This window comes from Herpailurus yagouaroundi, unplaced genomic scaffold, assembly GCF_014898765.1.
Source record: "Herpailurus yagouaroundi ecotype Mexico unplaced genomic scaffold, PumYag 210, whole genome shotgun sequence".
Lineage (NCBI taxonomy): Eukaryota > Metazoa > Chordata > Mammalia > Carnivora > Felidae > Herpailurus > Herpailurus yagouaroundi.
In genome coordinates, this window is record NW_024412441.1 from 6,286,614 (window position 1) to 6,300,183 (window position 13,570).

Below are 13,570 nucleotides of genomic sequence, written 5' to 3' on the forward strand. Positions count from 1 at the left end.
TATTTAAATACAAGATAAGACAGGTGGTCCTTTGCAATAGGGAAACAGAGAATCATTCTGTGGGAAAAAAAAAAAAACAGTCAAATTACTGTTCAGGGTCATGTGGATGTAGAGCTGGAAGAATTAAATTTGGTTCCCTGATTGCTTTACTTAGTAAACACCATCCCCAAGGTCACGAATGCAGAAGAAAAGCTATTTGCACTTATGGTTGTAGCTGAACTACTGCAGTAAAGTATCCGGTATGTAGTTGGTACACGGCAGCATGAAGGAAGTCAGGGAAGTAAGCAGGGTCCATGCTATCGTGTGGAGGCCTCATACTCCAAAGGCTACGGGAGATTTCAGGGGCCGGCAATCCTCCTTCAGAAATCATTCTACCTATTGCAGGCCCTGTAATGGAGCCTCTTTAATGGGGGAGAAAGCAACCTGTTCAACTAAAACATGTTTAAAATTCAAATACCCATTGGAGAGGTAATGATTTAAAGTTACATGAAGGTGGGGCGCCTGGGTGGCTCAGTCGATAAAGTGTCCAACTTCAGCTCAGGTCATGATCTCACAGCTTGTGAGTTCGAGCCCTGAGTCAGGATCTGTGCTGACAGACAGCTCAGAGCCTGGAGCCTGCTTTGGATTCTGTGTCTCCCTCTCTCTGCGTCTCCCTCCCTCCCTCTCTCTCTCTCTCTCTCTCTCAAAAATAAATAAACATTAAAAAATATTAAAAAAATAAAGTTATATGAAGGTGAAAATGACCATGCTATTTAAAATATACCACCAAGCTGCCCGATTTGAGCGCTCCTGCTACTGTTTGCTTTTGTTTCCTTCATAGCCTTTCTCACCAGATGTGTTTACATTTTGTTTATTGACTGTGTCCCTTTAGTAGAACAAAAGCTCCATGAGGACAGGGATTTGTGCTTGTTTTACTCACTGATGTATCTCCAGCCTCTAGAATAGCACGTAACAAATATTTATTGAATACATGAAAACCACATCCATCTCTTCCCAGGCTTTCCTTAGGACAGTGTCACTTTTTAAGGCCTCTCTTTATTCTCTGAACTACAGGGAAGGCTCTTATCTCTCTGCTGGTGCTCTCTCCCACGGCTTTACGTACTGTCAATATGCCTTCAATTGCTGAACATTCATTCTTCAGCTCTCAATTCTCCCTGGACTGCAGATGGCCTGTGTGCCATGTCTACTTGGATATCTAACAGGCGCCTCAAACTTATCATGGACAGCACAGACCAAGGAGTGCCCCTTACCCTTCTCTTCTCTTTTATCCCCATGTCTGTCTGTTTGTCTGTCTGTCTGTTTGTCTCTCTCTCTCTCTCTCACACACACACACACCTTTTTCCTTGCTCATTTTCCCATCTTCATAAGTGGTGTCATCATCCACCCCCACTGCTCATGCCCAAAACTCATCCTTGGCTCTTTGCCTCTATTCCCACATCCAAATCCATCAGCAATACCTTCAGCTCTACCTTGACACTGTTTCCTAACCTCATGCACCTGTATTCACATCTGTTCCTAATACCTTTGTCCAAGCCACAAAATCTCTCACCTGGACTTATGTGAAAATCTCTCTACTTGGAGCCTTCACTTCCCTAATTCATCCCACATGCTATCAAAGTGGTCTTTTAACAACTTACATGGGTCATGTCACTCCTCCATTTTAAATCTTCAATAGTTTCCTACCACACTTAAAAGAAGACCCAAATTTTTCACAATGGCTACAAGGCCTTTGTGACATAGTCCCCACTGTCCTCTGCAGCCTCTGAGTACACAATGCTCCCCTCATTCACCATGCTGTGGCCACCTTGACCTTTCTGTTTCTGTACTGCCTCAAGCTCATTCAAGCTCTACTGGAGGCCAATGCTTTTTCCTTCAAGGCCCAGACCTTATGCAACTCATGTCTTACAACATCCAGGACATTTTTCTTGGGAGTTCTTCAAGGAGTGTGTATGTGTGTGTGTGTGTGTGTGTGTGTGTGTGTGTGTGTGTGTGTGCGTGTGTGTATGTGTGTGTGCGTGTGCACGTTTGTGTGAAGGATTAATGGGGCAGCAGCACAGAGGTAAAACAGGAGATCCTCAGCCTTGAGTCTTCCTTTGGAGAAGGGGTGGTAAGACACGGCAAATGTCAATGAGCTAGGCTTTGGATTTTTACCTCATGGAAGTGTCTGTGCGATGATGGTTAAACAGAATGTAGTCTAAGCGACACCAGGGAAAATGATCAGGATTGATACTAGTTGTATGAAAAGATTTGAAAACTGTCAAAACGAAATGAGAAAAATTGGTTTGACCATGTAAAAATAATAACCATTGTAGTCATTTTCATTAACTGCAGAACATTTACGTCTCAATACTATGCAGCAGAATCCTATACACAAGTAATTGTAAATGTGTCGATGAACTTGGTTGAGAGTTTGATTTAATCACAGAGAACTATAATATTTGCTCAGTCTCTACAGTTCTCATGGTCACTAGCCCCTTCTCATATTTGGCTGTTTACAGGTTCAAAAGTTGGGGGACTACCCACCACTGATACCCTGGGCTACAGGGAGACAAGAGCCACCAATTGTCACCATTCCCTTCAACAATCCCCCTTTAGAAACTTCCCTGCCAGTAGTTCTGGCACAGAAAGGCCACAAAAGCCTGAATGGCTCTGAGACAAATTGCAAGATTTATAAACCACTTGCCATGAAGAGTAGAACAAGTAAATTTGCTATGAGAATACAAATAGTTCCACAGATTGCTGAGGTGGGTTTTATTATTCCCATGATACCATCACTCAGCAGTCAACCTCCCTTACTCTGCAGGTGTCTCCTGGGTTCCATCATCCTCAGGGTCAGTTTACCCATCAGGGGGTCTTGTTTGGACAGGCAGCACTATTCATCGCCTCCCACCCCCCTTTCCCCATTCTTATCAATACATTCAGGATCTCCATTTCTAGACCCAAATCCACTCTACAAGGCTTGGGAATATGCAGGAAATAACAATTCTGGGTGAGTTACCTTCTTTCCTAGTCTTCACATGTGAGGCCAACAGTATTGTTTCTGGCCTCAGGGATGTATGTTTCTTCTCAGTTCCCAGACCGGTTGCCTAACTCACGTTCTGCAAGTACATTACTCAATCCAACAGGACACACCCTATTACTCAAAAAGCCCGTTAGGGAGAGGAGAGTGTGAATTAGGCACGGGAGGTAATTTTGTGCCTCAAGCATTTTAAACTGATGGCCATGCTGTCAAGCGTAAATGATGGTTTGCTGTGCGTTTTATGTTCAATTCTCTACCATAACTGTTGGTGCTTCAAAACTGCCAGTTAGCCGAAAATGACTTTCTGATTACATTTTTCCATCCCTTCCCTTTCTTAATTTAAAAATTGTTCAAGTGAATGAATTTTCAAGCAATAACACCTCCCTGATGATTACTTTCCAAACATCTGATTTTCAGGGTGCTAGTGGGGAGACTCAGAAAAGCCTGTGTATGGGCTTTGTCTAAACTTTTTAAGGAAGAAGAAGACAGGGTCATTACACGGTTAACTCAGTCACATTCCACAAAGTCTAAAGGTGCAACAAAAATTAAAGCGACAACATTTTAACAACAGTAAGACAAAACAACAAAATGTGAGAGGAGGAAGAGTTCTTTTGAACCGATCTTCACTCTCAAAAATTTCACCAGTTATGTAAATTGGGTTTGCAAAATAAGCACTACAACAAGCAGTCCACGAATTGTGTTATCACCAGAGTATTCACTTTTAGATTTTATCTAAAAAGATTTTGCTTTGCTTTCCATGTATAAGCACAATTAGCAGTGAAGCCTAAGAGAATTTTAATTACAATATTTTAATGTAATATGTGATTTAAATTATGAGTATTTATTCACATAAATAAAAACAAAACAAACTATGATTTGGTTAAAATGTAAAACATGAAGCTTATGAATTACAAACTGGTTAGTAATAACTGAACAAATTCTGCCTTAAATTAGTAATTTTAGAATATCAAATAGTCTGGTTTACACTGTGTACACCTTCTAGATTAAATATTTATTCAATGAAATGTCTCTTTTGGCCTTACCTTTCTTGAGACAAGGAAATTTAAACAATTTAACCAGTCCAAAATCATCTCCAGACACCAGCACTGAGCTGTTGTAATTTGCATCCACCGAATTGATGTCAGTGACATCGGTGTATTTAGGCCAAATTCCACTCACTTCGGGGCCTTTCACACATGTCCAGGAGGCCCAGGGAATCCCTTTGATTTCTTCTTTACTTGTTAAAGGCTTCCCAGCTGAAAATAATCAATACATGGCAACATAATGTTACATTTATTTATTTATTTATTTATTTATAAAATTTTTTAACGTCTATTTATTTCTGAGACAGAGAGAGACAGAGCATGAACGGGGGAGGGTCAGAGAGAAGGAGACACAGAATCCTAAACAGGCTCCAGGCTCCGAGCTGTCAGCACAGAGCCCGACGTGGGGCTCGAACTCAGGGACCGCGAGATCATGACCTGGGCTGAAGTCAGCCGCTTAACCGACTGAGCCACCCAGGCGCCCCCATAATGTTACATTTAAATAAAAAGCATATTCTAATTTGTTTTATTCCTTTTCCATATAGAGGTCTATATGGAGGGTTTAAAAAAAAAAACTTCCATAAATCAAGGAAACTGTAGATTCTAATCTCTTTACCAAATTTATGATTTTTTTCTTCTTCCAGCAGGGTTTAAAGAAAGTGTATGATCAAAACTCAGATACAGAGACAAGAAAGAAAATGATCACTGTACTCAATGTAATATCTGAAACTACTATACAGCTCGTATGCTTTGATTATTGAAAGTCATATTGACTTTTGGGGCACCTGGGTGGCGCAGTCGGTTAGGCGTCGGACTTCAGCCAAGTCACGATCTCGCGGTCCGTGAGTTCGAGCCCCGCGTCGGGCTCTGGGCTGATGGCTCAGAGCCTGGAGCCTGTTTCCGATTCTGTGTCTCCCTCTCTCTCTGCCCCTCCCCCGTTCATGCTCTGTCTCTGTCCCAAAAATAAATAAACGCTGAAAAAAAAATTAAAAAAAAAAAAAAAGAAAGTCATATTGACTTTTATGCAATCGTATGTTATCACATTTAGTCACCAACATTTTGCCTGATTTCTAAGAAGTTTATTCTGGACTTCTACCTTTCATAATTCAAGGAACCATAGAAGTGATTTTTTAAAATTTAGGCTCAAAAAATTAGTATGAAAAGTTAATGGATTTTAAATTTAAAAGCATTAGACAATGAAAACTGTAAGTGGTTGGGGAAAATAGCCTTGACAGTGTGCTCGATATGTTCTCAAATGTGTGGCAACTCCCGGCTTGTACCAAAAGCAAGTGAGGGATGTCCCCAGAGGGCATGCAAAGGCAGAACCACACTGATACAGAAATGCTTGGGAAAATGTCCAGCCATACACAGTTTTAAAATTTAAAATCAAGACAATTTAGTGTACCACCTCAGAATTTCTTCTTCAAAAATAAATATTTTCAAATAAAGAATCATCTGTGAGAGTAGGTGCTCTTATGCGTTACTGGTGCACTGCCAAACTGGCATGCAGAAATTCTGGACTGGAACAGCATGACATAAAAATTCATTAAGATGACCATAAAATGAGAGAGTTGACAGAACATAGTCCTTGACCCAGCATTCCCCCTTTGGAGAATATCGTCCAAGGAAGTGACTCAGAAGAGAAAATCCCACCTGTACCAAGATATTTCGAGATGCACGGTCTGTACCAGCAAAGAAACAGGAAATAAGCCTAAATGCTCACTAACGGGAGAATGAGATAGCAAATTGTGATATTATCACTAAGAGGATTTTACTTTGTTACTGCAGGTGAGAAATGTGTATTCCTTAATTTTTCACATACAGAAAATATATATGAAATAATTTCAAGCAAAGAAAGTAGACACACAGAAATATGTTCCTAGTAATGGTGTGCTAATGATTTGACAGGGCAGAGAACTCTAAATAGCTAAAGTTACATTAGATGGTATATATTATTTTACATATAAATTAATTATTCAATAAAAATTTTAAGATGAAGTATAATTACTTGAGGACAAGATTCATGTTAAATATTATACTTTTCCACTTACATTAAAAAAATCATTAGTCACAGATTACAATACAGAAAGTTGTCTTTTATTTCTACCATTTTAGTATTACAAACTAAATGTTACTGAATGTTATCAAAGTCTGATGAATCTCTTCTAAAAGAGACAGCGAAGGCCACAAATAGAAATTGTGTTTTTTAAATCCTAATTAGCATATTTCACCAAATAATACCTTAAGGGCTTCCAATTATGAAGAACACAGATTTTGGAATAAAATCATCATAGTAAATAAGGACTGTGATCCTCAAATATTTAGCGTTTTTTTTAGTATTTTTCTAGGCTATTTTTCCTTTCACTTATCTTTAGGCATTCTTTTAATTTCTAAGTATATATCTTTTGCCCATTATAACCATTTCAAGTATTTAAGTCCAGTCTGCGCCTCATGTTTTCATGATCTCTTTCACTGTGCAGTATTTTTTAAAATTTTAACGTGTTCCAATTTAGTTATCTTTTCTTTGGGAGTGTGAGATTTGGGGGCTCGTGTTTCTGAAAACATTCCTTGCCCTGAGGTCATGATGACATTCTCATACATTTGCTGACTCTGGTTCGAAGTTTTGATTTTCACCACCATCCAGGGCCTGAGTGACTCACATGGCATTTTGTAGAACAGGCGTTCTCCCGCGCCGTCATTGGTCTGCAAGTATTTGCTATCCAAAGACCAGTCAATGTGTGTGATGAAACTAAGTGACTTGCTGCATTCTCCAATTTTCTTATACCGCTGGGCAACGGCATACACGTCCACTGGGCCATCATTGGATCCCACCGCGAGGTAAGAGCCATCTGGAGAAAATTTCATTTCATGAATGACTTCTTTTCGATCTTTGATATGAACCACTTCTGTCATATCTCTATAAGAATAAAAACCAGCAATAAAAAGTGATAAGCAGCAAATCTAGAAATAGGAACCCCAAGCCATGTTTTAAAATTTGTATGTCAGAGAAAAAAATGTTTCAAAAGAGAGAGAACACGTATAAGAATTAAAGGAATAACTTTTGGGGAAAAATATAAAACTATTTACTTAGTTTCTGGCCAATTTAGGCAAAATTAACCAACATTTTAAATACTATCTGGGCTTCCAAAGTAAAAACAAAACAAAACAAAATTTAATGAAATGCATATTTGCTTTCATGTTTAATTGTTATTTTCCCCTAAAACTTTGTGCTTCAAAAATTTGGGGTTTGTAAAATTGTTTTCAAAACATGCCCTGGAGAAAGGTAAACGTCCACCAAGGGTAGCATAAACATCAACCATCTTTTTTATACTTTAAGATCAAGTAACCAGCGGGTGTGAAGCTTGCTTACTGTTGCAAAAAAGAGCAAGTCCAAAAAGCATGAGAGCAAAATTTCTTTTTAAATATTAAATTCTTATGTCATTATTTAATTGTTACCAGGAAAGTCAACAATGCATACGTCATGTCACCGGAATATTTTGTATCCTTTCCGATCAGGTTCTGGTAAGAAATGCTGCCTGCATTTGAAAGCTGCCACCATGAGACAGAATTGTGGCTAGCAGTCTCCTAGGCCAGCACCGAAGACTTCACCCACTGCCAACACAATCAGTGCATACATGATGGCAAATATGTGCTTCTATGTGGTAATTCCCCTCACCAGCTATCACTTATTAATAGCAATATATTATATAATATAATGTTTACTCTAATATCATCAAATAGGTTTTTTTGGATTTTTGTTTGTTTTGGCTTGGGAAATCCATCAAAAAGAAAAGAAAATCTGGTAACTGGCCATCTTTCCATACCATCACTAAGCAGAGAAAGAAAACGTTGCCCATCAACCCAGCATTAAGTTATGTGTGGTTGGTAAGGAGAATTTAGTGTAATAAACTGTGCCAAGATCATTTTTCAAACCTATATAGAATTTTCTATGTGCAAAACATGCAGTATCTAATTTACAGCTGCATTTTCTTTCTGTAATCACAAATTGTAGAAGCCTTAAAAAACAACCAGTGTTATTTAGAGAAATTACAAATGTGGGTCATAATTTTTGTCCTGTAAATATAGCATGTTAATAAATACGAAATATTCCATTTTATTTTTCATTATAGGTGGAAGAAATTTTGACTCAAGCTCACCTCTAAAAATCTGGCACTGCTAGAGACTGCTTTCTCATTTCTTTCTCTTTTCTTGGCTTCCTATAAGCCCAAACCCCTTTGGGACCAGATGAGCTTAGGAGTTCATTATTCAGTGGATTTTAGAAAGGTTCATATACAATATATTATGTAATACCCTCCACAGGAGCTAGGGCAACACCCCATATTAAAAACATTAATATTTTTGTAGTGAATCACATTATAGAGAATTATTCCTACTAGGAGATTAATAGCCAATAAACAGTCTCAGATCAGTTCATTGGGTCAAGACGTGCTGTCAAAGAAGTTGCCAAAGAACGGTGGATTTTCAGAGTGTTTGGATTTGGGAATTACAGATCCGGTGACTGAATCTAGAATGTTCCTACTTGAAAGAATAAATGCATTTTTCCTAAAGTCCAGGCATACATTGTGACCAGGAGAACCAGTTTAACACAAGAGCATTTCTGATATCATTTTCCCTAGCAGCACGTGCCTGACTCGGAGAACAATGAAAGAGCCGTCCTTCATGCCCAGGGCCAGCTGAGATCCATCCGGGCTGAAGGCCACACTGCGAACTGCTTCCTCCATGTTACAGCGGGCGATCAAGGCATGGTCAGCCAGGCTCCATAGCCTAAGCACAAGGACAAAGTAAAAACAAAACCAGTTTCTCAGCCATCAGCCAGCCCTAGGCTGGAAGGCTGTTCACCACTCTGATGATGATGACAACACAGGACGCACTAATTTCATACTAGTGTCCTTCCTCACGGCATGTCTGGCAATCTAAGAAGGTGTTTAGATTATCAATGGGTCATTTGCACCATTTGAAATCCCCAGCAAGAACTCTAAGACCAGAAAACCATTTCCAAAGATTTTGAGATTAATCAAAGACATTTTAAACACTACTTCACACAACATCTTGCTATTCTCTTTGGAAATTAAACATTGTTCTTTATTTATACCAAGAATTGTTAATAACATTTAGAGAAAAAGAAGTACTACTAGGTGTTATTGTTAGTTTGTTTAAAATAATATGAGTGTCCTTCTAATAACTGTGTTATTTAAGTGCAGATAAATGGAAACACACATTACATTTATTGGCCTCCCTGGCAAGAAAGAGTATCTGTCTACAGTCACCTGCTGTCATGCTTCACAAGGCCTCTGGGTGTCCCACTGCAGATAGATCCACTCACCCTGGTTGAGGCAGATACTTTAAGTGCCCCCGGCTGATGGGCACAGCTACTGCTGGAGAAATGGAGGTCAAGGGGCACGTGCCCCTAACACAGTTTGCAGCAGCTCCTGGAACACCTAATCCAGGCACCTCAGACTGAGTGAACGTGGACTAGGTATTTGAAGATGCAAATAAGCATTTAAATGTCAGTTGTGATTGGGTAACTGACCTCTATCTGTTAGTACTCTTAAGACAGGCTTCTCTTAACATACAAACATTAGTATCTGCCAGAGGGGACAGAGAATCTCGAGTTCCGCCATAGGGAAGCAAGAATAAGTCACATGTGGTGCAGTTTCTCTAAATGCATTCTGCCATCAGGACGGACGGGGGCATGCTCCTTAAAATGGAGAGTTGCACAGTGAAGAGCTTACTGATCCCTTAGGCAGCCTGCACTGTTCAGCCTAAAGCTCATGGTAGTCTTTCAATACCTCGTCCATTATTCATAATCTCATGCTGCTTTTAGCCTTGTACTATTTTAAGCAATGTAAGCTTTGCTTTACTAGCATGCAGAAACCATCACTCCCCAGTAGACTGTACCATCCTATAAAGTCACTAAGCTGATCTTGCTCAAGAAATTAGGAGTCAGACCCTTCTTAAATTTCAATACTCTGTGTAAAATAACATTTGTCATTTGAGCCAAATTAATGGTTAAGAGGAATAAGACAAATTCTGACAGCCAGGGCTCCTTGGAGATGTTTGCAATTTTGAGACTCAACTAATTTGTCAAAATACAAAAGCCAAAGACTTTCTTGAAATCATTTCTACCTGGATAAATATAAATTGAGTATCTCAGGTGTTTGAGTAAGTTGGTGGTAACATTTTGCCTGTTCGGGGAAAGCTCAGAGTAAAGGAAGGAAAAGGAAGAGAGGAGAAAGTTGGGTAAAGAGAAACTTAAGCCAAATAAACATTGATGCCACATGGAGACACACTGTTTCACTGATCTTTAGATTGATGGGGCTTCAGGGCCTGGTAAAGATCACAAAATGGATTTACTTTTAAAATTATACCTCAGTAATGAGCACACCGTGTCTTGATCAGATTCACAGACATACAGAGTAAGAGCAAGGGAGAAGCAGGAACCTGCTTCTAGTCTACAAAATTCTAATTTAGCTACTAGAGCCCAGAAGCAGTAATCAATCCACAGACTGATGGACCAGCCTCTCCCTCCCACCGGCATACACTCTTTCTGGCCTGCTTGTCATCGGGCACATTTAAAGGTCAGCAGTAAATACAAAAATATTGAAGTCAGTGTAACAAACTTCATCACACACTTCTAAACCCTGTATTCAGTCCTTCAACAGTCACAAGGACATCAGAGGTGTCCTCGTATTGCTCATTTTATGCAATGCTGTGCTCTCAAAGAATAACAAATGATCCACAGCAAGAATCCTTGAGGCCCTAATAAAATTGCCTATTTTCTCAGGAACCAGCACTTTCCTTTGATTTGAGGACAATGTCCAAAATTCCATTCGAGAATTTGCAAAGAAAGAACTGTTTACTCCCATACTGAAGGCAACTCTGAAAATCAGAACTTAAGTTCTTTTGAAGACGAGTTCATGAATTCACCAGTGGAGATGAAGGTAGGAGAAAACGGAAATGCCGTGTGCAGTCCCCTGCAGATGACCCAGCATATGAGGGGCAAATATGATCTTAGCACAGATGAATGCGCTGAGCTCTTATCTTTGATTGAAAGAGAACTGGGAGCCTATCTAACCAGGAGCAGTGTATTTTCACTCACTCAGAGCACTTTCACAACTTAAGATACAGCCAGAGAAAGGCGGCAACAACAAAATGCTAAGAAGCCAAGTGTGGTTGGACTCAGTGTCTCAACGTTCTGTTTGGAACACGTGTGGTTCTACACTGTGGTTTATCCGTCTCTTGCGTAACAAGCAAATTTGGGCACAGTGACTCTGTTGTCCCAAGGCAGTCAGTGCCTGACGACCACCAATGCCAAGGCCTCACCTGACAGAGCGATCGTCACTTCCCGTCACAGCCAGGGGCTTCTTGGGGTGCAGGGCCAGAGCCCAGAGCTCCCCCTCACAGTGGCCTTGCAGGATCAGCATTGGCTTGTCTCGTTCGCGCACAATCACTTCAAATATCTCACTGTCCTGGGTCCCTGCTAGGAGGCGGTCTGCTTTCCAGCACACGCTCCGGATGGAGAGGCCTGAGGGAAACAAGCAATTAAATAAAATGAAAGCGTGTATTCACACCATTGACGAAGAAAGGAAAACACCTACATGTCCTTTCACCAGGATAGCATCTGATGTAACACATCTTAAAAACTCCTGAAGGAGAAACACCAACACCACACACCATCCTGTATTATTTACCATTTCCTTACCCCTCACCATCTGGATTTTACACATGAGTAGTCACTCTTTCCCGTCTAACTTAGGATAACCATGTGTTTTAATATCAGGATGCATGTGAAATACTACATCTTAAAATGAGTATTAGAAGAAATAGGTCTTTATGAAAACCTATCCCTTTTTGAAATAATGTACTTCTGATTTACTACGGAAAAGTTAACAGTCACTTCAGTCTTTAGGATGCTAACACTGTATTAAAAGTTAAAAACAAAAAAAATTTTAATGTTTAGTTTTAGTTTTGAGAGAGAGAGTGAGAGAAAGAGAGAGAGCGCGCGCGCACGCAAACGAGCATGCACCAGTGGGGGAGGGGCAGAGAGAGAGGGAGACACAGAAGCAGGCCCCAGGCTCTGAGCTGTCAGCACAGAGCCCCATGCGGGGCTCAAACTCATGAGCTGCGAGATCATAACATGAGCCAAAGTCGGACAGCTTCACCGACTGAGCCACCCAGGCGCCCCTAACGCTATGTTAAAATTCTATGTGGGTGATACTCCAGAATGGCTAATTGTCATATCGGGTAAGTTTACTATGATCAGAACCTAGACTCATTTTGCTGGATAAACAGATGTACCATGTCCCAGAAATATGCAAATGAAACTGATTTCAGTCTCAAAATACCATCAAACATTTGTCAGTGAAGATGTTATTCTTCCCCCACTTAACATTTTATACAATGCTCCCTAAAGGCACAGTACTTCTTTGAAACACAATCTTCCACCTCAGGAGTACTTCATACTCTCCAGGCAGGTCTTTATTTGTCTGTCTGATTTGTGATCTCTTGAACTTCTTGTCAGTTTTGTTGCTTACCAGGTACATTATTTATTCACTTCGTGAGTTTTCTCAGGTCTGAATTAGAAATACAGATAGAATCCCACTTTCATAAGTACTGTAAATAAGGCAGGGATGTGGTAAGCTTTGAGATCTGAGTCATCTCCCTAGTGGGCTTCCTGTCTTCGGCGTAGAAAGTACCAGAAGTCAGAGCACAGGTCTTTAGTCCTGCTCTACACTTGATTGGCCAGACACACCAGGAGGGTCCCTTTCTCTCTGGAGACCAGTTTTCTCTGCATTAAATGCAGACTATAATTAAGGAGACCATGTAATTTATCACCCAAATTGTGACTACTTTGAAAGTCAAATTAAATTTACATACTTCAAAAATGTTTATTTTTTTCCCCAAGAAAGCAGCTTTACCATGTTAAAATAAAAAGTTCTATCAAAATATTTTCAAAGATAAAATTATAGTGACACTGCATTACAAAATGAAAAGTCCAGAACAGAGGAACGAATAGGCAGGGCACAGAGGATTTCCAAGGCCCTGAAACTCTTCACTATCATGGTAGATACATGTTACTATGCATGTAATATACACAGAATATACAACACTGAATGTGAACTCTAATGCCAACTACGGGCTTTGAGTGATGATGCATCAATGTAGCTTCTCCCATGGTAACAAAGGTACCACTCAGGTGGGGGGTGTGGATAGTCAGGGAGGCAGGGCATATATGGTGGCAGGGGGGATAGGAGAAATCTCTATACCTTCCATTTAATTTTGCTGTGAACCTGAAGCTGCTCTAAAAAAATTAAGTCCATAAAAAAAAATCCAGGACAAATGCTAAGGCAAATGGGATGCTGGGACAAAAGAAGGGTTAACTGGGGGTATATGGGCACACTTTGTAATCCTCACTTTAATCAACTCACAGTGGCCTTAAAAGGATCCGATGAGATGATGCATTTATTTACAAAAAAAAGTATTTTTT

General features: G+C 40.0%; 1 protein-coding gene across 6 annotated transcripts in view; it reads right to left on the bottom strand.

Annotated features, from left to right (window-relative positions):
- Nucleotides 1–13,570, bottom strand: part of EML6 (EMAP like 6) — a 275,164-nt gene that overhangs the window by 104,922 nt on the left and 156,672 nt on the right. For all 6 annotated transcript variants that reach the window (XM_040453716.1, XM_040453714.1, XM_040453712.1 and 3 more), the window contains exons 7-10: nucleotides 11,407–11,608; nucleotides 8,710–8,847; nucleotides 6,723–6,979; nucleotides 4,063–4,275 (exon numbers count right to left, since the gene is read on the bottom strand). In XM_040453716.1, the coding sequence (XP_040309650.1) occupies nucleotides 4,063–4,275; nucleotides 6,723–6,979; nucleotides 8,710–8,847; nucleotides 11,407–11,608 (810 nt within the window). The remainder of the gene's footprint in view (nucleotides 1–4,062; nucleotides 4,276–6,722; nucleotides 6,980–8,709; nucleotides 8,848–11,406; nucleotides 11,609–13,570) is intronic.